Below are 22,479 nucleotides of genomic sequence, written 5' to 3' on the forward strand. Positions count from 1 at the left end.
ACCTCGTTGAGCTTGAGCTGAGGATACCAAAACCTCAGTGTGATGTTTGATTCTCCAGCTTGTTTGCAGCTGGAAGGTTTGCCTGTGAAAAACAAGGAATGATTCTTTTCTGAAGGGCTGAAAAGTTGCCTGACCTTTTAATAACTGTCCTTTTTATGTGAGTCACAGCATTGATTGTTAATCCAGTCATTATCCTTTTTCCAAAAGGTAGTGATCTTGCCAGGAACATCACTTTTTCTGTATTTAAAAAGGACACAGCCAAAGAGCTCTCTCCTTCAAATGAAACAAGATGCTGTAGACCATAGAAACGACAGACTTTCAGGAAGCAAAAAATGAGAGAAAGGTGGAGAGGGAGTGTCAAATGTATGAAGCTCAGAACGGGAAATTCCACGTAGAAGATAGAATTATTTACTGGTAATAACTGATGTCTTTAGTTAATTCATAGGACAGTCAAGAGGTAGTACAATTTAAGCTGTTCACATTATTCCATGGTGTTTATTCAGTCCTGAGAACCAGAATTATCCCCCCAGAGCCTGGAAATGGCATGTCATATCTGAAAAAGCTGCACCAGCGCTGGACCCTGGCAGTGTTTGAACTGTTTGCCAGCCTTGGCTCAGAGTAGTGTAAACGGAGTATGAGTAAGTGAGTGAAAAAGGGGAGAAGGTGGAAATTTTTTTAACACCCTGGTTTAGGAATCTGATGTGTGAAATAAAAGGGTTGCAGTCCATAGGTGGCATTTTGAAGAATACACTCATGCTTAGTGGAAAACTTGTAATAAGAGAAGATGCTAGAACAGTTCAGAAATTGTGTGAATGGTCTGGAGGCTAGGGAGAAAAAAACCAAGCAAAACATTATTTTGAACCTTGGGAACCTTTTAGAGGTTTTTTTTTTTTAGTAACACAAAGGTTAATACACGAAATGCTGCTCTCTGGTGTGTGGATGCATCCTCATGTTGCAGTACTTGTGTATTCTTGTGTCCTCACTGAGTCCCCTAGATCAGGAACTGGGATTTCATCCTGCCTTTTAATTTTTTGGTTGATAGATAATTTTTAATGTGTTTTTTCATTGTTTAATATCAACTTAATGAGTCAAAATACTTTTTTTATAAAAGAGAGAAGAAACTCAATGTAAGTCTAGGATTTAATAAGCTATTAATTCTACTTTTTATTGTAGCTAATCCAGTTTTGTATAGATATTTTCATATCTTCATACTGATGGAAAGAGAATTTTCAAGGCTATTTCATAAGTAATACCGTTCTTAACAATCATACATTAAATGGATGTCATGGTTGAGAGTTGAGTCAGTTATTTGCTTCATAACCAGCTACTTTTCCTTTGCACATATGATTGCACTTGGGAGTTCTCTTTTGGTTGAGCAATGTAAATTGAATCAATATAACAGAGAGATAAAATTTGCTCATAATTCTACTGTCTATGAGGTGAGGGGTATGGAGGAGGATGCTTAGTGTGCCTCCTGCCAGATGGTGCTTTGCCTGTAAATAGAAAGCTTGATCTTTGGCATCACACACTTTTACATGGATGCACAAATGCCTCTCAAAGAAGTTGGGTGGTGTTTCAGATAGTTTCATTGCACTTCATTTGGATTATTATTGTTGCCTTATTGTTGCTCAGGTAGTATAATCCATGAGACAACTTTACTAAAGAGTTTTCTCTACAGAAGCATCCTTGCAGAATTTTTCAAATAAACATGTGTATTTCTTTGAATAACCTGTTCCTGATTTGCTGTAAGACTGCTGCCTAGGTTAGTACACAGCAAAAGCTGAACTGAGTGTGAGGGAAAATCCTCAAGTCATCCTGCTACAGAAAACTGGAAACAGCTGTCTAATGGGAATGGGAGCTTAGAGCTTGATAATTCCTACTTTATCCGGAGTGCATCTGACATGATCAGTGAACTGATCTTTATTTCTTCTTTGGTCCTGTTAAGATTTGTGTGTTACCAGCTTTCATGGTTAAATATGCTTGCTGAGTGTACCATTTTTCTTCACTGCCAATTTAGAGTTAAGGGCCTGTTAGCTTGTGAAAAAAAGCCCAAAAGCCTTCAATGTACTATGGCACGTTTATGATTTTCTAGTGACTATTCAAATCCATTACATCTAATTTAGGAAGTATTATTAAAAAGGAGGACTTCCATATGACACATTTTATATTTGAGTAAACTAGTTTCACTGTGTTGGTAAGATCTTAGGGTTTGACTTTGTTTCTGGTATTAATACTGCATTACATAACTGAAGTCAATGTTTTTCTATGAGCAAAAGCTACCTGCAATTCTTTTCTCAAGTACACAATTACTATCACAATATTTACAGTGCACAGGTTGTGCAAGAGGATTAGCTGAGTGTGCCTACATGTACTGAGGTCACTGCTGTCTTCCTGAGAGTGTACCACTTCAGCACCTGGAGTAATAGGTGAAACATGGCAGGGATCTGACCCTTTTGACATTCATGGTAAAGAGAATATGGAAGGATGCTTTCAAAATTGCTAACCGTCTTTCTGTCAGAATCTTCCCAGTGCACTGATTTTGAAGAGCAGTGTGGGCTAAAGTCACAAATGTTTTAAAAGCAAGACTAGTTCTAAGACACACTTATCCTATTCATTGCAACTCAGCTTGTATAGGGTTCTTGCATTCAGGGAGATGCTGTTGGAAGGAGTGATGATTTTCAAACAAATTTCGAAGCAGATCAGTATGGAATTATAATTTAGTGCAATTTGCAGTACCGTGAATCTGTTGGAAAACTCCTGTCACACAAACTGTTGATATCTTGCTGCTGACACCAGGTAATGATGCATGCATTTGCTTGACAGGTACAAAGAAGCTCACTTCTGCACATAGTGATGAGTTTGTTCACTGTCACTGAGGCACAACTACATGTGTATGGACACAACACCAAGCCTGGGGAACATGAGGGTCTGGAATGTGAAAGGGAATTGCGCACAAGCAGAAATATACTTTAGTGCAGAGGAGCCTAAAGCTGTTTGCAGTGCTTAAACAAATGACACAAACTTTGAGTGTTCAAGCTAGCTTGTGAATATGGTTATTTAAGGGGTAAAATTTAAGTATTTAATTCTGTCTTCTGTCTATCCTTCATTCCCTTACACATCTGTTCTGGGTGAGTCTGATGATCAGCAGTCCCTGAGTGCCAGGGTGAAGGGGTAGGCATTGCAATCTGTAGCCATGGCAGGGCCTGAAGTGTCAGAGGAGCAAGATGTAGGCATGAAAAGGGGCACAGAGCTTTTGTGTTCATCATGTGCCTAGCCCCCTTCCTGCAAGGGCAGATCTGATTGCACATAGCCTTCAAAAACCTACAGATCCATTCTTCCTGTCAGGAAAAACCTTAAGAGTTGTAGCAGGCTTGAACACTTAGCAGGTGTTAAGACTTGGCATGTTTGTTGTAAGGAAATCAGCTGCTAATAAGGTGAAGAAATCACATGTCAATGCAGGTTATAAAACCACAGATCCACGTGGTTGTTGAGATGGTTGTCAGGCTTAGGGGATTCTGAAACTTCACTTCATTGGCAGCCTGCCTGTCAGGGTATGGGTAGGGCATGTGGGAACAATGCTCTCAGGGTACCCAGAATTAATCTGCTAACAGCCTGCGTCAGGGCAGGTGTCACAGGCACGCCGGGGTTGCCCCAGCTGCTCCGTGCCAGCTCTTCTCTCCAGAGCCAAGCAGGCAGCTTATGCTCTGCAGCTGCTCTTGTATTCTGTTCTCAGGCGTGCTCTTTGCATGCCTTGTATAGCTGTCCAGCCACAGGCAGCTCAGCCAGAGCTTTTTAGCAAAGGCGAATCATGCTTTCTGTCATGCCATAAGCAAGGACTTTTTTATGTCCGTGACTCAGAGAAGAAGGCGGTGGTGTCCCCTCCAAGTTGTAACTGGAGAAGGTGCTTTTGTTTTCCCACTCACTTAATGATTGGAGAGAGGGAACAGATTGATGGCCATTTCAATATAGACTTGGCTTTCTTGGTGCCCTCCCTTCCTCCTGAGATCTGTGCTGGATAAGATGAGCTGCAGGACCCATGAGTTTGCAACAGTACCAGCAGGATAAATATTTCTGTATTTCTATCTGGTTTTAAGATGATGGGTGTATGTTCCCCTCCTTTTTTTGGCAAAGGTTAGCCCCATTAGATGTACTGCTCTTCATTTAATCTCCTTCTCCCATCTGTTCTGTCTCCTTTCAGTAGAAACTAAGGAGATGTAGCTCCCACTCAGGCAGACAGATAACTCCATCTCCCATACATGAGAAAATATCTCTGTGTGAAGCAGAGCAGTGCCTTGCTGTGCACATGTATCAGATGTACCACGAGGGCAGACTGCTCTCTCGAACTCTGATAATGTCATATTCCCTCTGTCAACTTATACAGATGAGGGAATGCCACTGCCCCCTTCAGCTAAGTGTTGTTGAATTCCCAGGCCTAAAATAGGACCCAGGGGAATCCAAACAGCTTTTTTCCTGAGAAACCAGGTTATCACAGCAGTAGGGAAGAAAAACAAATAATTTAAGATACTAAAGCCATGATACAGCTAGTAAATAAAGAACAGTGCATGTAGCTAAGATATACAGAATTTATAGATGATTGTTAGATCAAACATTTGGATAATAAAGCCATAAAGACAGCAAATGTTTATACAGTAAAACTCCATACTGTACCTTGGAACTCACTAGTAGGTGGCCATTTCATTAAGGAAGAAATCTTGTCCACCAAGCTCCGGAGGTTTGTTTAATTTCCCTACTTTTATAGAAGATTTTGAATTGTCTCAGTGTGAGAAAAAATACACACCATGAGTTCTTTGTAGAGAGGAGCATTATCTTTGAGAAAAGCTGTCTTCATGTTAGTTCATGTAGTATTACCTCTGTGAGACAAGCAGGTGTTCATTGCAAGTAGTTATTTATTAGTAATGCTGTTATCAGCAGAATATAGTGTTATCACTGTCTATGAAGCAAGGCAGTTAGCACTGAAGCTGCTTTGCTTTTGTTTTGTGATTAGATGCCTACGCTCATTTTTTATTTTCTGGCTCTTACGTTTGATGTCCTCAGGACTTTGGATTTCCTATTTGGTATTAACTTCACAGAAGTAAAGTCACCTTAGAAAGGTTAGAAAAAATGGTGATTTTTATTCATACTTCTTAAAACTTCAGTTTATACTACCTTAACCATTTTTAACATCATACTGTGAAATATTACACAGTCATCTGAATGAGATGACCAGGTAGGTAATGGCTTCCCAGATGGCACATCCAGTTTGCCGAGGTAGGGAGCAGGGATATATTCCTTCTGCCATGTGGTGGCAGTAAGGGGATGATGGCACTTCTGGCACAAACACCTGTGATGGGATCTGCACACCTTTGCATCCAGTTATGTGGAAAGATCTGCCTCATGCGCAGGGTCCTGTTCTCATTGCTAGAGACTCAGGCCAGGGCTCTGTTCTTGGCTGTCCTAGGTGTGTTCTCACAGCTACAGCTTGAATGGAGGAGACAGAGGGCTGCAAAAAATGGGGGCTGCAGTGTGAATGGTGTGTGTGTCCTGAATGCGCCCATGGGGGCATGGTATTTCAACCAGTGATGTAAGAACAACCATATTGTGGAAGCAGCTGTAGATCTGGGTCTTTTTTCCCACTCCATTAAAGTTTCCTTAATGCATTTTTAGTTACTAATCACTTTAGACAATATTAGTTTTTAATAGGCAGAATTTATTAAAAAACACATGCCTTGTGTGCTTACTAATTATTTAGCATATATTTTTTCGTGTGGTAAGGAGTAACTTTTCTGAAAAAGTTTGCTTTTGTCAGCTAATGTAGCTGACAGTAAGTTCTTAAAGTTGATGGTATTTCAGTATTATTCCAGAAGGGTATCCCACTCTCATGGAGGGAATGATACTACATGGAGGGAATGGTATTTTTTTATACTAGGTATTAGTATATTACATTATATATAGCAGTGTATTACTACAAGGAACCTACTTGGCTGTTACATGCATATGTGCTTCTTGGCATCTTAAAATGTTTATAAAACATATAAAATAGATTAGAGCATTGCAGAGTGCTACATCTTGACCAGTAGTTTGTGAATTATCCTGTACTGTGTTCCTGTGAGAGTGTCAACTGTGATTACACAGTGTCTCAAAACTACAGAGCACTAAAGAGATTCTGAAATGGCAAGCTGTAATGTAATACATCAGAAGAGGCACTTATGTCTGGTCATATGTTTCTGCAGATGCTTCCCTGTTTTTCATTCTTCCGTTTCTACATGCTGTGTACATATTTTAAAAAAGTTTGTTTTTCTTTCAGCCATTAATGAGTTTCCTGAAGATATATTTACAAATAAAGAACGTCAGCAAGGAGGAATTCTGCTTCATATCATTGCTGTAAGTTTTTCTCTACCGTGCTTCATTTTAGTTTTCTTGTATGTTACTTATTCTATCTTTATTTTTTAATAACATGTTAATCATCATAGTGACCTTACTATGTAGAGTTTGGTATATATCAATGAGTTTTTAATATTTTTATTTCAGTATTTCTAGTGCATCTATATGAGTACAATTTCTTAAAAGGTAACACCTTGGGGACATGATATAGTGGTGGACTTGGTGTTGTTGGATTAACAGTTGAACATGATGATCTTAAGGGTCTTTTCCAATCTAAATGATTCTATGACTCCATGATTTAAGAAAAGGATGCAAGTCTGAATTTGCAGTACCTATGCATTCATCCTCTTAGAGATAAAATCCTGGCAGAATGGATCACATGACTTGTATTTCATGTTATATAGATAGAGTTTGGGATTCCTTCATTGTTGACATCAAGCATGATGTGGAAGTTTCTTGAATCTCTTTCTTTGTGCCTCTGTGCAACAGATGCAATTATAATTTAAAAAGCCCTAAAGCAACCGTGAAGAAATATAGAAAATATCATGTGGAATTTTATTTTTTATTGTATTAAAAAACAAAGCAAGTGAGGTCTGCAGGCTCCAGTTTTTCATTCCCAGCTCAGGGAAAGTAAAGTATAAAGGAATTCTGTTTGATGGACAGCAGCAGGATAAAGCCCACTGCATGGGCACAGCACATAAAGCTGCATAGGACAGTGGGAGAATCACACCTATGCAGGGAACCAGGATAATTTCTAAGCGTTTTGGTGCAGTGATCCATGGCCAGAGTCCACTTATTTCCAGGAGTAAATATTTTCTGAATATTGTTAATCAGCCTGATTTTACTTTCTATTTAATTATTTGGTCTGATAATTAAAAATATAGAAGATGACTACATAAATTTGTAGCTTTACCTGTTACTTTTCATTATATGAAATGTGTTGTGACATCCTGTTCTGTTAAAGTGTGGTGCCTTTCATATTTTAGGGTCTGACAAATGCTCCAAATGAGATCTTAGATTCAAAAATCTGCTTTTATGTCATAAATTTATCAACAGGGAGACTTTTTATTTGGAATGAAATAAAAAGTGAAGCTATGTATTTCTGCTAGCTTGAATAAAGGTAGCATTACCTTTTTTCTTTTCATATACAGAAAAAATCTAAAGTATTCCTTGAATTTATTTTCTTTACAGGCTCTCTATATGTTTTATGCTTTGGCCATAGTATGTGATGACTTCTTTGTTCCATCCTTAGAGAAAATTTGTGAGGTATGTTAACGAACATTATCACTCTTTTAGAAATTTATTTAGAGAATATTATTTAGAGATATTATTTCCCATAAAAAAATGAACTAGTGCTCTGTGCACACTTGTTTCTCTGGCCACACTCAAGCAGAAAAAATTAAAGATTTAATGAGATCAGATGGCAAAACCCACTCTTAAATACCTGAGGCATGTAAATAGAAGAGGTATGGGTTATGGATAGGTTGGATTTATTATTGTACTCCTTTTTTAAAAAGGAACTTGAGGAAAGATGTCATAGATAGAAAAATTAATGTGGTGGCTATGCAAACCTTATTGCACATCTGCCACCGTGTCAGCAAGGCGAAAGGAAGTAATATGTGGCCCTAGCATAAAGTGGAAAAAAGAGAAAATGTGTGAGAAAAGTATGTACCTTGGATATGGAATCAGAATGAAAAATCTTATATGCAAAAAAAAAGTAACATAATGGCATTAACTAATTTTTGAGAGGACTTTGCAAAATTACATTTAGGATTCTAATTGAGTTGATTGTGACAGGACATGTAAATGTTGTGTTGAGTATGATTTTGGGAAACAAAATAAATACGTAATATAAATGTAGATTTTGAATCCTTTTTAAACTCAAAATGAAAATCTCATTTCCTTTGCTTTTAAACAAAAATAAGAGTGACCATTTTCTGAAAAACTCCTGGGGTTTTTTGTAGCTGGTCTAAAAGTCTCTTTTCCTGTTGCTAAATGTACTAAATACCTGTTGGTGTTACTCAGAGTTATAAGCTTACACTCATCAGTAGAAGAACAAATAGAATAATAAGGAAATAGTAAAATGCTCAGTTGGGATCTTTTCTTTCCCTTTCCAGATGTTCAGTATTCAGCATGCACCTTAGACACCATATTTAAGTTATACCAGTTGGTTGTACCAATTACTGGTTGCTGATCCTTCATAAAATCTTTGCATTTTGTCTCACATTCTGCTGAACATCTGAACAGCTACCAAGAGTTCCAATAGCACACTTAGGTTTGAGCTCCTGCAGCAGTATGACTGATAATAGATCATATTTGTGTTTATGTTTTATGTTTTGTCAAGAAGTGTAGGATGCCATTGTTATCAGCTTAAGATGTTTTCAGGCAAACTGCTTGAAAAATGCAGGATTTTTTTACTTCTCCTTTTGTCACTAGTTACTTTTCTGTCCTTGGAAGAAAAATAGTGTACTAAACATGATCCTAGAGACTCTCAAAAAGGAAAAAAACTCCTCCATAAAACCATGTTTATAGTTCAAGGGAAAGATCTTCAGACTGCTAAATTGATGCAGCCCACTTGTGGACCTGCACGTGCTTTTGCTGGTCTGAGAGCTCTAAGTTACCTATATCCTATTAGAGCTTAAGAGACACCATCTTAAAAATAGATCTCTCTACCATGCAGAGCCCTCTCTGTGTCTAACTGGACTAATTTTATCTGTGTCAGCAGAGGACTTACTTTTGATTAACACAGCTGAAAAGTGGAGTCAGAATCAAGCCTGCTGTTTGTAGGATTTATTCACAAAGGTTGTATTTTTCTGTTACCAATTTTCATTTTTGAATCTTAGAAGCCCCTAAGATTTGGGGAATTGAATGACTGTGTTTAGAGTTACAGAAGTAAATTAATGAAAACAATGAGATGTTTACAATCCTTTTGAATCTGCAGAGATACTTTTCTTTAATCAGCTCCATGTTAGCCACAATTGACTATTCATTTACATACATAACTGTAGAAGTCCACAATGTAAATACAGTAGCAGTGCTGAAATTACCAGTTGTTTTCTTCTAGAAACTACATTTGAGTGAAGATGTTGCTGGAGCCACATTCATGGCAGCAGGGAGCTCCACCCCAGAACTGTTTGCATCTGTTATAGGTATGGAGCCCACACACAAGCTTTTTTGAGATCTGCTGTTAAAAGTCAGCAGCAGATCAAGCACAGGTACCCATTCTTCTGACAATTTATAATCAGCAATTGCAGCTGTCAGCTAGTCTGTGGTTCATGGTATCATTAACTACTCAAAATATCCATGAAACTGTGAGTCTTCTCTCAAAACACAGAGAGGAACGTCTGATTCTGAGCACAGGACGCAAAAGAAGAGATTTATTAAACTCCCTTGAGAAGTAATTTGATATATTTGGAAATAGATTAAGAGCAGCCCTGAGGAGAAAGACTTGGGGGTGTTGGATGATGAGCTCATCATGATCTGTCACTGTGCAGCCAGTGTGCACTTGCAGCCCAGAAAACCAGCTGTGTCCTGGGCTGCACCAGGAGCAGTGTGGCCAGCAGGCTGAGGGATGTGACACATCTGGAAACTAAGCTGTGACACAGAACTTACTGTTGAACTAACTAGTTAAGAAATCACTTACTGAAAGTATACATGTAAGGTTCTAAGCCACAGCTAGCTAGACTAAAAGACCAAATTATTACACAGAGAAGTGAGCCTGAATTATGAAACACGTTTTGGGTAATCTTTGAAACAGTCTCTACTTCACAAGTAGTACATGTTCTGAGAGACCTAAAATTCAATGACAGAGGTAGTTATGTATGTTTTGCTCCCTCTGCAGGTGTATTTATCACTCATGGAGATGTAGGAGTTGGGACCATTGTTGGCTCAGCAGTTTTCAACATCCTCTGCATTGTTGGTGTCTGTGGACTGTTTGCAGGACAGGTTAGTAAGATACTTGTCTTTACGTAGTTCAATTGCTTACAATTTAGAGGTTTCCATGAGCATATGTTAAAAAAAGGACAAAATCAGAGACAAAAATGGCATTGTGAAAAACCTCAAAGATTGGAAAGAGTGTACAAATGCTTTACAAATAGTGAATGTTTCCAAAAAGTTCAGCTGTAGTGTCAGCACTCTGAACATACAGCATACAGAGGAAACTGGTTCCTCCTAATACAATACTGTGTTTACAGTTAACTGATCATTGGCATCTGCTGATCCTTCCTGGTACTGATGATAGTCAAAGAATCTGGGACACAAGCATGAGATTTGCTCTATTTACTCAATAGATGGTTAAACTGTTTATCATATTTTTTCAGGTAGTAAGTCCAATATATCCACAAATAAAAGGAACGAGGAACAATTTGTTTGCTGCAGTACAATGAATTTTACTTTACAATTGAAATTATGACCAAATCAAATATCATTAGTAAGAAATGTATTTCAATAATGGAAGCTTCTATATGACTTTTATTACTGATGGTTATTATAGATCCATTTTCTAACAGACTGATACGTCTTCATGGTAGCATAAAACTGCATTTCATTTCAGAATGGTTGCTAGTAATGATTACTCTGCTCACACACCTAAGTAATTTTAAGATCAGGGCCTTTTTGTTTGTTTGTTTTTGAAATCCCATATTTTTGTTGGCTGAAGGTGTGGTGTTTTTCAGGTGGTTTGTCTCACCCAGTGGGCTGTGTTCCGGGATTCTGTGTATTACACAATATCTGTGATCGTACTTATTGTGGTAAGTAGCTCTCTTATCAGTTACTGTGTTTCATTGCTTGAATTTTTGGTGGACCAGCCTGCTCACTATACACTGGCAAATAATTATTTTCCTAGCTAGCTCTAGTGGCATCTGGAAGTGAGAGCTGAGCTCCACAATGTTGTATAAATATGAAAACTTCATACAGCCCCATGGAATATGTGCCCGCCGTATTCATCAGTGTCCATTCATTTTGTACCTAGGGTTTGTAAAGTTCTGCAGGCTAGTAGGATACTGTTATGTATGCAGATAGTACTTTCCTCAGACCAAGGACACTGCTTGATGTGGACGTGAAAAATTTTGAGCTACACATCTATTTTAAATAGAAATGGTGGCTGTTTCTTGCTTCTACACAGTAATTTTATTTCTGATTCTGGGTAAGTTTTTCCATGTAGAGCACAGGTGAGATACCAATTTGTTCATCTAGAGCTGCGTAGTAGTTCCTGGATGTACACATTTAATGTGTCTGGTGGCAAGGCAGGGAAGAATCCACTGAGTCTGTATTTTGTAATACAAGCAGATCACTAGCTGTGTATTCAGTAGTTACACAGAGTGGAGTAAAATCTGTATAACCACTTGACCCAAGAGGGGAAGTAAAATGCCTGCCTGTTCTGCTACAACTAGTGTAGCTGTTAGAAGGACTCAAGAGTTAAGTTTTTTTGGAATAAGTGACTTTCATTTGCACAACATAGCATGTGGGTACATGAGTACCCACAAATCTGCCTGTCTTTCAGATGCTTGCACCATTTCCCTTAACAGTTCTTAAAACAGCCACTGACAGGGGTCCAGGCACTGTTCACAAGGTTTATGTTTTGTGAGGGGCACAATCCATACAGTGAAAGTTCTGGTTAAAAAGGGTCAAAACTTGAGTAGGTCTGTCTAGATATGGCTGATACTTGCTGAAGAAATTTGAGTTTTTTGAGATAGATCAGATAAATGGTCAATTTATGTGTTTCCTTTTTTCCCCTCTCTTCTAGTTCATATATGATGAGAAAATAGAATGGTAAGTTGTGTAAATTATTCCATGCAGTCCTGTATTTGCCATGAGGCTCACCAGTAAATGGAGTTGTAGTGTAATTGACTTTTATTCTACACACTGAGAGTATGAGCTGGATTGAACACCTCAGAAAATTCTGTGTTTTCTTTGGGCTTAGTTTTTATGATGGTCATGGAAAACTGGAAGACAATGTAAGAACCAGGAAACATTAAGGAAGTACATGGACTCTGTGTGAGGCTCCAGGATTCCCATGTGCAGAGAGGGTAACCGAAACTCTACTGCTCTGGTTCTGACTGCTAACATTTGTGGGGATGCCAGGTGTTCCAATGAACACTCCCAAGTGAATCCTAGTGGGAGATCATAGGCACCTTCTCACAGTGCTCTCAGAGTGCCTGGCCTGTGCTTCAGCACTGAATTGCAACAGGCCTTGGTGGTGCTCAGAGGGTAGCTGTGGTTTCAGTGTGCATAGCACATTTCTGAAATACATGCATTGCAGTTTATTTGCATGTTTATTGAAACTTGAGAGTTTGCTTCCCCTCTCATTCTGCTGAGACACCATCTAATCTTAAAGATGTGAGTCCTGTGTGCACAAATGTGACTTGTACCAGATGTTTAAGGCACACTCCTACATAAAACTTGAAAAGCATACAGCTGTTGGAATGGCCTTCTAACACTTCTTTCTGTTTTTTGAGGTGGGAAAGCCTTGTACTCATCATTATGTATTCATTCTACATACTTATCATGAAGTAAGTGCTTCTCCTTACTGTACCCTTTAGATATTAACTGACCATCATTCTTTTGGTCTTGTTTTGTCCTTGGCCTTCCTGCTGAAAGGTATTACAGCCAGTCGTGTTTGTGTTAGATCTGTTGGGTTTTATGCTTCATCGATTTAATTCTAGGTTTGTGCTTAATCAGCAGCAAATACTTTCGTGCATCCTTTTCATAGTGCACAGAGGTCAAGCAGCTTTCAGAAAAAGTTGAGAAAAATGTCATTTATACAAAGGTATATGAAAAGTTTGCAGGGTGCTCTCCATTGTGAACACACATCATGTCAGCTCTTACACATATCTTGTACTCCCTGGAGAATGAGGTCAAGGAACATTAAATAGAGTGCTAAGCGTGTATTTGTCTTCAGACCATCTCATACCAGGTTGTTTACTGACATCTTCTGTTGTGTCACTGCCTCTGACAGGAGAGTCAGAGGTCTCACTGTTACTGCAGGTGTCTGTGAGTCCACCCTTCTATTGCAAGTTGCTTAGACTTACATCCCTTGGTGCCCTCCCCTCACAAATCACCCTGTTGGAACTCCCTTTTCTCCTACATCAAGTCTTAGCAGAGCTCATTGACAGCCCTCTTAGGTCCCATCCTAGTGCTAAAATAGATGCATTTTGTCTTTAGAAGGGTATGGTCAGCAGTCCCAGAAACGCTCAAGAATCCTTCCACAAGGAACACAGTACTGAAAGAAACAGTGAGGTGAATTTTGAGCTGATGCAGGAGGAAAGAAGCTGCTGTATAGTGAATGTCCTTGCTCCAAAATCAACAGCTTCAGTGTTTTGCCTTCACTGAATCTGCTCTAGTGCCTTTTTGCAGTTTGCTGTATGTCATGAGAGATAGGTGCAGTCATTGCTTTCCTGTCACCTTGCCACTGAGTTGGGCAGTCTTTTCTCTTCACTTCCTATTGATTGTCAGAGAACACGCATCTAGGCTTTACAGCTTGCCTGCATAAGTTGTTCTCAGATGGTTTTAAAGTTTGCCAAGAAAATGCAAAAATCCAACCTTTTTAGAGACCTTTTCTTTGCGCTTTCAGGTACAACGTGAGGATGCAAAATTTCTTCACCCTTAAAAGCAAGAATGTTGGAAATGGTGACACAGTCAACAATGAGCTGGAAGATGGTAATAAATGTTATGCCTCTAGTTGTGATGACCCATCCATTCCATTACTATGGAAAGGTAAGGCTGAGCAGACAGGACTTGGAAAAAGAGTAGTCCACAGGATATCCTTTTTATTTATTTTAAGCACATCAAAACAGTGTCGCTATTCAATTGTAAGCAGGGTTAACTGGATAATTCAGCAGTCAGATTGTCACATTAAAAAAAAAAGATTTTTTTCTATATTCTGAAAACAAGCTGCTTTGCACATTGGCAATTTTGCTCCATTTTATCTCCTGTTCAGTGATGAGCTACAACATTGTGAAAGAAATACTTTTTTTTACCAAGAAGAAAGCAATTTTCACTTCAAAAATTAGTTTGGAATGAGAAGTTGAGATGTGGATGTTGAAGGAAAACACATGGACAGATCAGTGGGCAAGAGACATGTTGAGCTCAGATCCTCAGGAGACTGGTTTTCACATGCCTAAATAGTCTGTATACATCACCAGACACATATGTAAAATTGAAAAATGCAGGTTCTTTGCTATTTGTGTCTTTGTCATAAAGGAGAGGAGTTGATATACAGCTTGTGGTACTGAAAGTAAGCAAAAATACCTGGGTATTTTTGACTTGTTTTCTAAGCCTGTTTTTATCTTTGTCTTATCTCTCTTCTCTTCCGTTCTCTCTTTTCTCTGTAGAGCAAAATCATTCCACTTTCAAAGCACAAACCATGTAACTTAGTGAGCACTTGGGCTGCTCTTAACAAGTGAGGTCTCCTCACTTTGTTCTTGGCACACATCTCCCATCCTGGGAGGCTGAGCTCATCAGCAATGTTGGTAGCATTGGAAAGATCCCCACAAAAAATACCAAACAGGAATTTAGAGAATCCCACTCTTTTCTGCTCTGGGATTTCTTTAAGGTAGATATTGGTAGGTATACCTACCATAAGATAGATATAGGTTTATTCAGTGACAGCACACTTCTGCTCTGGTCCTAGATAAGGTGTTTAGACAATAATAATTTAAAATTATTTCTCATGGGACATGGTGATGCCTTTGAAATACTTTCATCTCATTTTATAATGAACTTTTGGGAGCATTGGCTTTGATATAATGAGGTCTGTCACTTGCATGTGGATTTGTGTCCATGCAAGGTTCCATGCAATCATCTGAATACAGATGCTTCCTGTATTCAAGTGGAGGCGTGGGAAAAGAGTAATCCAGTTAAACACCACAGATACCAGTGGTTTATACTTTGAGGAATTTTTTGGGTTCTGATGTCATCTCCCAGCAGGCTCTTCTCTCTAGCCCTTGTGGTAAGGAGACAATAGCACAGACTACTTGCCTGTCTGTCTGTTTCCTTTTCAAGGAAATGTGTAGATTATTGAATGCTTGTGAAGAACATGCAGGAAATAAAGCAAGAAAGCTCCACTAGCAATTGCCCACATCAGATTTCTTTTCTGATTTTGCCTCAAAGAGGCACTGATACTGCAGTTTCAGTCAGATTCCCTTTGCCTTCTCCAGCACCCATTACACAAATACCTGCTGCAACGGAGGCACAATTGTTCAGAGAGCCAGGGTGTAGCCTGTGTTTGCCTGTGACAGGCAAACATGCCTGAGAAAGTACAGAAAGAAGAGATTAAGGATTTGGAGTGAGCAGTGGGAGGGGAGGATGGCAGTGTTAGCCTAACTGCTTTATGTGTATGCTGTCCTAGAAAACTGTCACATGGCTGCCTCTAGCTTCTTCCCCCCTGTTCTCTCAAAATACGCCATGACCCATCAGTGACTCCCTCCTAGTTGACACATGCTGGCTCTACAAGCTGAGCTGCATTTTCCCCAGCAGCAGCTTTCAGAAAGGAGCACTGCTAATAGCAAGGAGAGAACTGGGGCTGGCCTCTGCCTTGCACTGCTTAACAGTTTTAGATCCACCAAAAAACCTCCCTTGGCTTCACCAAGGTGTAGGTTTGACCTTAATCTGATTTTCTACAGGAGGAAAGCCTGATTACTTCCCATGGAGGAACAGTTGCTTTGGGTGAGGAACTTTGTTTTTAGCAAGGATAGTCTGTTGCTCAGGGTGCAGGTGAAAGGTGTAACACGGTAAAGCTCTTTAATGCTTCTAAGTTTCATTACTTTCAAGAGCTTCCTGTGGTACAATATAAAACCTTTCACCACTCAAGTTTCAGAAAGAAAAAGGAGGGATTTTCACCATAAGAAAAATTTCATTTCAAGGGGGAGTTCTGCACACACAGGTAAAGGCAAACTACATGTACTTTTTGAATACTGCTCCAATTTTCAAAGTACAAATGTGTATTATCCTTGACTTTTATTGTGTTGACCCAAATTTCCACCAGGTGGCATGGTTTGACCCCTGCCTGGAACCAGAAATTTGGACAAAAGCAAGTTTCTGAGGGACTGGCTTTCAGAGCTTAAGTCATCAAGAAGCTTTCTGTTGATTTTGACAGGGCTGTTAGTGCTGAACCTTTGGTGATGAGCAGTAAGTTTGTTGGGAAAGCAGCTGTTCTCAGTAGAGTTTTTTCTTAAGGATTATCGCAAAGGAGAAGGGCAAAAGGCTTTTCTCCTTTTCACATTTCTTAAAACAACTTTTAGGTGGAGTTCATACTATATGGGGCTAAGGTATGTTGTTTTTTACAGGCATAGGGAGTCAAACTGAAAATAATAAATATAATAAGAGTAATGTGCCACAGCAAGTCAGAATAGCTGTAGTACTTATATATTTAGTATGAGGTATTCTACAGCAGCACTGAGTTTTTAATTATGATGCTTTTATCAAAGCTCAGTCTTTGCTCACTGTCTTCATAGGGCACTAGGAAGCAGTTTCAGAGTAACTTCAGTGCTCCCATGTTTTTTGTGTCACTGTAAGATGAAGCATTTTGGTTAATTCTCTGGAGGAACTCACTTGGGAACTGTTAATCTGATAAGACTTTTAATATCAGGCCTTTCTGTCATTACCAGGATTGCTGTCAAATGTTTATTTTTCTTTAGCTAAAACAAATGTTAAGTTTATGTGGTTGAGTCCTATTCTGTGAGGACTGATTCCTAGGAAACCTGTCTGGCTGAATATTCCTTCACAGGAAAGCTGCTACACTCCAAGAGTCACTGGAGTGGATGTGCTCCTTATTTGCATCATCAGCCACAGTACTCAGCAAGGTTAACTTGGTTTAGATGTTGGGATAGAGGAGGATAATTGCTCCTTTACATTTAGCAAATATAAAATTGCTACTAGTTCTGTTCTGTATGAGAGATGTTAAACTGCAGGCAAGACTCCAGAGTGGATTCTTTGCGTAGGGCACATTTCTTTGTGAAACCAGAGAACTTATGTTCATGACACTTCAGGTGACCCCAGTGTAGTCACTGAACCCATTTTAGTGAAGCAAGGCAAGACACTCAAATGCTTGGAAGGGTGAGAGTTACAGATGTTTTTGGGTGATTTACAGGCTTGCTGGTTTTTCTTGTTGAATCAGTATGGAAAATGTATTTCTTCAACTGCAACTGTGCTAGAAGATGCTTGAGACAGCAAAGCCTTGTTTTGCATGATGTGACTTAGATGCATGCATGGATCCAGTCTTCCTGGAAAACAAATATTTCAACACTGCAACAATGCAAAAGAATAACAATATAGGCTTCTGTGTGTTTAGAACAGGTCCATTTTAATTCCATTGTTTGAGTTGAATGTTTTCTTAGATTTCCTTTGCTTCCTGACTGGAACCATATACTAATTATCTTTCACTTCTACCTCCTAAATTCTCCTCCTCTTCCTAATGTAAGTAACAATGCAAAGGGGGAGGGAGAGGGAGAGGCCAAGCTAAGCAAAGCAGAAAACAAGCAGCAAAGAATTTTTTTCTGTACATACTATTATATGTAATAATTAATATTTATTTTAGTTATGTATGTATTTCCTGCCCTGCTTTCTAACACCACATGGGTATGTCTCCTGTCTGCTGAGCCTTGCTCTGCTTGATTTGTGTAGTCTGTAGCATTTGTGAGAATATTGGTTTGTTGGTGAGCTCCTAAAGTCCTTGCCTGTACTTGTGTTGATTCCCAATAAAATTTTGTTTCTGTGTTCTTAACATGGTAGAATTTTGTTAACTTTGTAATCTTGGTATGGGTTCCTTTATATTAACAAAGGTTTACTTTGTTAGTTAGTTAGAACCATAGATTTTTTTCTTGACAATACTTGTCATCATTTCAAATTTTTCTTGTGAGAGATACTGGTAATACTCTGTGAAGGTAAAGTGAAGATTTCCAGAAGGAGTGAGCACAACATTAGGGCCTTCTGCATGTGCAGCACCTTGATCCAGTGGAACAGCTTTAGAGGTTTCAGGAGGCTGTCTACACTGCCACAGTGCAAACACTTCTAGAGAAAGGGTACAAAACTCTAGTGGGACATAAGCAAATGAAACTGGTACTACAGCATGAAGAGCTGGGGGAAAACTGCTCCCACTAATCTGACAGTGGCTTGGTGGCTGCCTTAATAGAGTGAAATCCCTTTCCAGCATGTGATCTTAAGAAAGCACACAACTGATGGGGAGATTCACCAGGCTGCAGAAATATCAAAAGAAAGTCACTCATAAATTCTGGCATTCAAATAAATGTTCCCCCTACCTGAACCTGAAAAGCCCTGGCTCTGGATGGTGGGATGCATGGTGGGGTCAGTTCCACTGCTAACTCTGTCCATTGTGATCATTAGTGAAGGGGATACAGCAGTATGGCAAAAACAGTGTTGTGATGGTGGATGAGATAATCTGCTCCAGTCCTCCCAAATACCGGTTCCCTGAAGCTGGATTACGGATTATGATCACAAATAAGTTTGGACCACGCACCAGAATGCGGATGGCAAGCCGGCTCATCATTAACGAGGTATGTTCATTAGGAAAACAGAAAATGGCCATGAGGCAGAGGGGTTACCAAAGAGCTGTGCTCATAGTGATCCTGGAATTCAGATTCTCCCATGTTCCTATGGTTGGGATAGAACTGTCTTTCTCAAGCAGCTATATGAGAACAGATTTGAAGATTGATTCCCAGCTGGTGATGTTGCCTGTTTTAAAGGGAGGGCAGTCAAAAAGGAGGGACTGCCTTATTTCCCTGACAGAAGATGTTTACTGCAGTGTGTGTGTATGCGTATGTGCACATTTAGATTTTATTTATAGCAGAAGAATTGGTTTTGATTGTTAAAAAAGTGGTTAGGTTAATAAAAGGATAATGGACAAAGCAACCAAACATTTTTGAAACTCCTCTTGTGTTATTAACACTTAAGATTCCTTCAGAGATTTGCCTACCTCTTTAGTATTCGCTGTAGTCCTCAACTCAAAATTAAAATGGACCAAAGCATTTTCATGAGGGGAGTTTGCCCTGGACAGTTTCAGTTCTCTCTCAGTTGCTACATTGTCATGAGTGTATATTGCTTGTTCCATACCCTGCAGCTGAAGTGGCAGGACTTGGCAAGTGTGGTTGTTCTGAGCTTGCTGAAGCACTAGGGGTGAAATCTTTGGCCTACCTACCTTGGGTTTTATGAAGGCAGGGTTTTTAGTTTGCTCCCACAATATCAAATATGAGAAGTATTTACTCTGGCAACTAAATAGATTTCAGCATCATAACACAGTTGATGTGTTTAGCCAGCCTTATGAATTTCAAAATAAAAGAAAGCACTGTTAGTATATTTGTAACAAAAATCCACTTTGACAGTAAAATAGTGAAAGTTGTTATGGTCAGGAGTAGAAGATCAGACAGGGCACATGGCAGTAGTTGACTTTGTAATCCTTGAATTCAATTCATTGATCAGAGAAATTCTTAATGGCTGTGTGGGTAGAAAGCTGATACTTGGCCCTTTAAACATCTGCAAAAAACATTCTCTAAACTTGAGCATTTTGGATGTATGGTTTTATGTATTCTCACTTATATATTCACAAGTTTTGCAAAATATTCAGATAGGATTTTTCTCTATTTTTCACTAGAGTATGTTGATACTGCTTTCAGAAATTTTTTTGCATGTTGTGCAGTTACTTTATTTTTCAAGGCATTTCAGAGCACTTTTTAGGAATTTGCTAGTTTGTCAGGAAAAGAGAACACTTTTCAACCCTGCATTACCTCATCTAATGAATTAAAATAATAATATTTTTATAAAAGTAAGAACTTACTGTTGTATCTAACATTCTCCAGTGCATGAGTGGGTATATATACTCGTGTTCAAAACCTATCCTTGTAATTGTTTTACTGTGTGTTGGAACTGCAGCAGTTCTTGTACATGTCTGCAGGGCCAATTGTGAGCTTCATGTACTCAGACAAAGGCAACAAGGATTAGTCTTCCTTTTGAAATTAAAAATAGGAAAAATTACCTCAGTGAATGGAGTTGAGAAGGAGGGAGAAGAGAAGAGTTGGATCTGAGGAGAGCTCCTGGATAATGAGTCATTCATAAGCCAACGCTAATTGTGCAGAGGTGTCTTGAGTGTTACCATTTAATTGTGGTGCTATTGCTGGTATGAGTGGGAACTGTTGAGTGAGAAGTGCTTTAGAATACCACATTGGTTCAAACACGGGTGGAACAACAAATGTTACAACATTCTCCATCATGGCTTGGAAGACTCCTGCCAGTAGTTTTGAAGTGGATGGTTAACCTGGTGAAGCCTGATGCCTGCTGAAGACAGGTAGGCCACTGACAGGTTTGTTGTTGACTGAAAGGAAAACTTTGAGGAGAAACTTCATGGCTCATGTGATTGGGGCTGGACAGAGAGCAAAAGTCAGATGTCACAAAGTAAATACTTTCTGAACTATGGCAGTTTTGTGTTTTGACACTGCAGCGCCAGCGGTTAATCCAATCTGCCAATGGCTCCAGCAAAGCACTTCAGAACAGGAGACAGGAGAATATTGAAAATGGAAACATCCCTGTGGGGAACCAAGAGGACGAGAATGAACAGGACAGTCTAACTCCATTTTCAGTGCCAGGTAAGGCTTACTCTCTAGGTGTTTATAGTCCTGAAAAAGAAGATAATTTAAATGCCAAATACTGGATGTAAGAAAGACAACATATGTGGGGAGAGAGGAGGAAAGGGACTGGTTTGACTGTCTGAAGGATGGATTTTTTGACAGTGAAGCTGAGGTGGAAGCTGGGTGGCTAAAAGCAGATCTTTGAAAGTGTTTTCCAGTCATTATGGACAGCCATGGTGGAAGTGCTGATTTGCCAGAGGTGAAGGGAAAACAGGAAAGGGAAGTTTACACTGAAACATGTCAGAATGACCTGATGAGTACTTCAAAATTACTACAAATAATTTTGAAGTCAGCAGTTAATAATGACTTGCTGGAAATTGCTAAGCCAGATGCACCGTGGTGTATAAATATATAATAAATTGTTCTAGTGACTGTAGTGGGAGAGGCTTCTTGGATGAAAAGTGAAAAATATTGAGGGAGAGAAAGTGTTTAAAATTGTTAGAATAGCTGTATGCAATAGTATTCACCTTTCGAAATTTTTTGGAAGTTCTTTGGTGTAAAGGGCTATGTATAACCAACCTCTTGTGCTGATGCCCTTGGCACATTGCAGGTTGACTCCTGCCCAAATGATTTGGTGATTAGACAGCAGAGATTAGATCAGCCTTTACAGACATGTAGTCTGTCACATAATTACTGTTTAACATAGGAATTGCTTGGCATGGATAAACACCACATCTAGTGAAAAAGGAGGATTTTTTATGTTATATCTAATTTCTTAGTGATCCCAGTGCTTCAGTTGCTGTCATTATAGAAGAGATGTTTTTGAACAAACGTTGAAGCATACTGTGTGAAGATTAGATGATACTGTAAGTTTTCCTGTTTTACTGTGCTCCCACAGGAGCTTCTTGCATGGATTGGAGTGAAGAATGGAAGCAAACTAATTCACCGAAGATAGGCCCATTAGATGAACTTCTGGTCATTCATGAGATAGTGAAAAAATGTATTTTTATTGTGTGGTGAACTAACAGGATCCAAGTCAGCAATAATGCTTGTGCACATGGGCATGGTAATGATAAGAGTAGTAGTAATAACAACAGTAACAATAATAATAACAGAAACTAATAAACAGCTCTTGAAAAGGAAAAAGGTCTCCACAAACCATCTAAACATCAGTGAATTCTAGAGTCATTAAGGTTGGGAAAACCCTCTGAGATCATTGAGTGAAGGCATTAACCCAGCACTGCTGTGTCCATTGCTAACCCAAGATACTGAGACAGTGGTTCCACTGCTTCCATGAGCGCTCCATTCCAAACCTTGACCACCCTTGCATGTGTTGGCAAAGAAGACTTTTAAACTGAGATGGTTTTTAACAAGTTTTTGGATAGAAGTTTTGATTAGGGTAGTGCAATCATGCATTTCTTCTTACTTTCCAGGCAGCAAACCTTGACCACCCTTGCATGTGTTGGCAAAGAAGACTTTTAAACTGAGATGGTTTTTAACAAGTTTTTGGATAGAAGTTTTGATT

General features: G+C 39.1%; 1 protein-coding gene across 2 annotated transcripts in view; it reads left to right on the plus strand.

Annotated features, from left to right (window-relative positions):
* SLC24A4 (solute carrier family 24 member 4) overlaps nt 1-22,479 on the plus strand; it is an 82,464-nt gene that overhangs the window by 44,112 nt on the left and 15,873 nt on the right. The window contains exons 3-12 of one of the 2 annotated variants that reach the window (XM_030949708.1): nt 6,305-6,381; nt 7,573-7,647; nt 9,446-9,530; nt 10,223-10,326; nt 11,055-11,129; nt 12,125-12,150; nt 12,837-12,890; nt 13,952-14,094; nt 18,721-18,890; nt 20,828-20,972. In XM_030949708.1, coding sequence (XP_030805568.1) covers nt 6,305-6,381; nt 7,573-7,647; nt 9,446-9,530; nt 10,223-10,326; nt 11,055-11,129; nt 12,125-12,150; nt 12,837-12,890; nt 13,952-14,094; nt 18,721-18,890; nt 20,828-20,972 — 954 coding nt within the window. The remainder of the gene's footprint in view (nt 1-6,304; nt 6,382-7,572; nt 7,648-9,445; nt 9,531-10,222; nt 10,327-11,054; nt 11,130-12,124; nt 12,151-12,836; nt 12,891-13,951; nt 14,095-18,720; nt 18,891-20,827; nt 20,973-22,479) is intronic. The other variant, XM_030949709.1, reaches the window with a different exon arrangement.

The sequence above is a fragment of the Camarhynchus parvulus genome, chromosome 5 (assembly GCF_901933205.1).
Source record: "Camarhynchus parvulus chromosome 5, STF_HiC, whole genome shotgun sequence".
Taxonomy (NCBI): domain Eukaryota; kingdom Metazoa; phylum Chordata; class Aves; order Passeriformes; family Thraupidae; genus Camarhynchus; species Camarhynchus parvulus.